Source organism: Calidris pugnax, unplaced genomic scaffold (genome assembly GCF_001431845.1).
Source record: "Calidris pugnax isolate Ruff unplaced genomic scaffold, ASM143184v1 scaffold639, whole genome shotgun sequence".
NCBI lineage: Eukaryota > Metazoa > Chordata > Aves > Charadriiformes > Scolopacidae > Calidris > Calidris pugnax.
In genome coordinates this window covers 34,363-34,748 of record NW_015091443.1, presented here as the reverse complement: position 1 = coordinate 34,748, position 386 = coordinate 34,363, and the positions used below count along the sequence as shown (strand labels likewise).

General features: G+C 67.6%; 1 protein-coding gene across 1 annotated transcript in view; it reads left to right on the top strand.

Moving 5' to 3' along the window:
• Window positions 1–386, top strand: part of DNMT3A (DNA (cytosine-5-)-methyltransferase 3 alpha) — a 26,032-nt gene that overhangs the window by 19,887 nt on the left and 5,759 nt on the right. Inside the window, exon 14 of the mRNA XM_014961566.1 lies at window positions 229–386. Within this exon, the coding sequence (XP_014817052.1) occupies window positions 229–386 (158 nt within the window). The remainder of the gene's footprint in view (window positions 1–228) is intronic.

The following is a 386-nucleotide window of genomic DNA, read 5'->3' as shown; positions in this document are numbered from 1 at the left end:
GGTGTGGGGGGCAAAAGGGAGTGGAACACCCCACAACTTGGGGGGCAGCAAGGGTCCTGCCCCCACGGGGGTGTCAGAGGTGGGTGGACAGACCGGCGCCCTTATTCCCACCATCACCCCCTGCCATCTCCTCTGCCCCGGGGGGTCCACGCTGGTGGGGGGTAGGGAAGGGGGCCGGTGGCACTGAGGGGCGTGTGGGGGCCGTGTTTGGCGTGGCCCCCACCCCAGCCCCGCTCCCCCACAGGCCTGCTGGTGCTGAAGGACCTGGGCATCCAGGTGGACCGTTACATCGCCTCCGAGGTGTGCGAGGACTCCATCACCGTGGGCATGGTGAGGCACCAGGGCAAGATCATGTACGTCGGGGACGTCCGAAATGTCACCCAGAA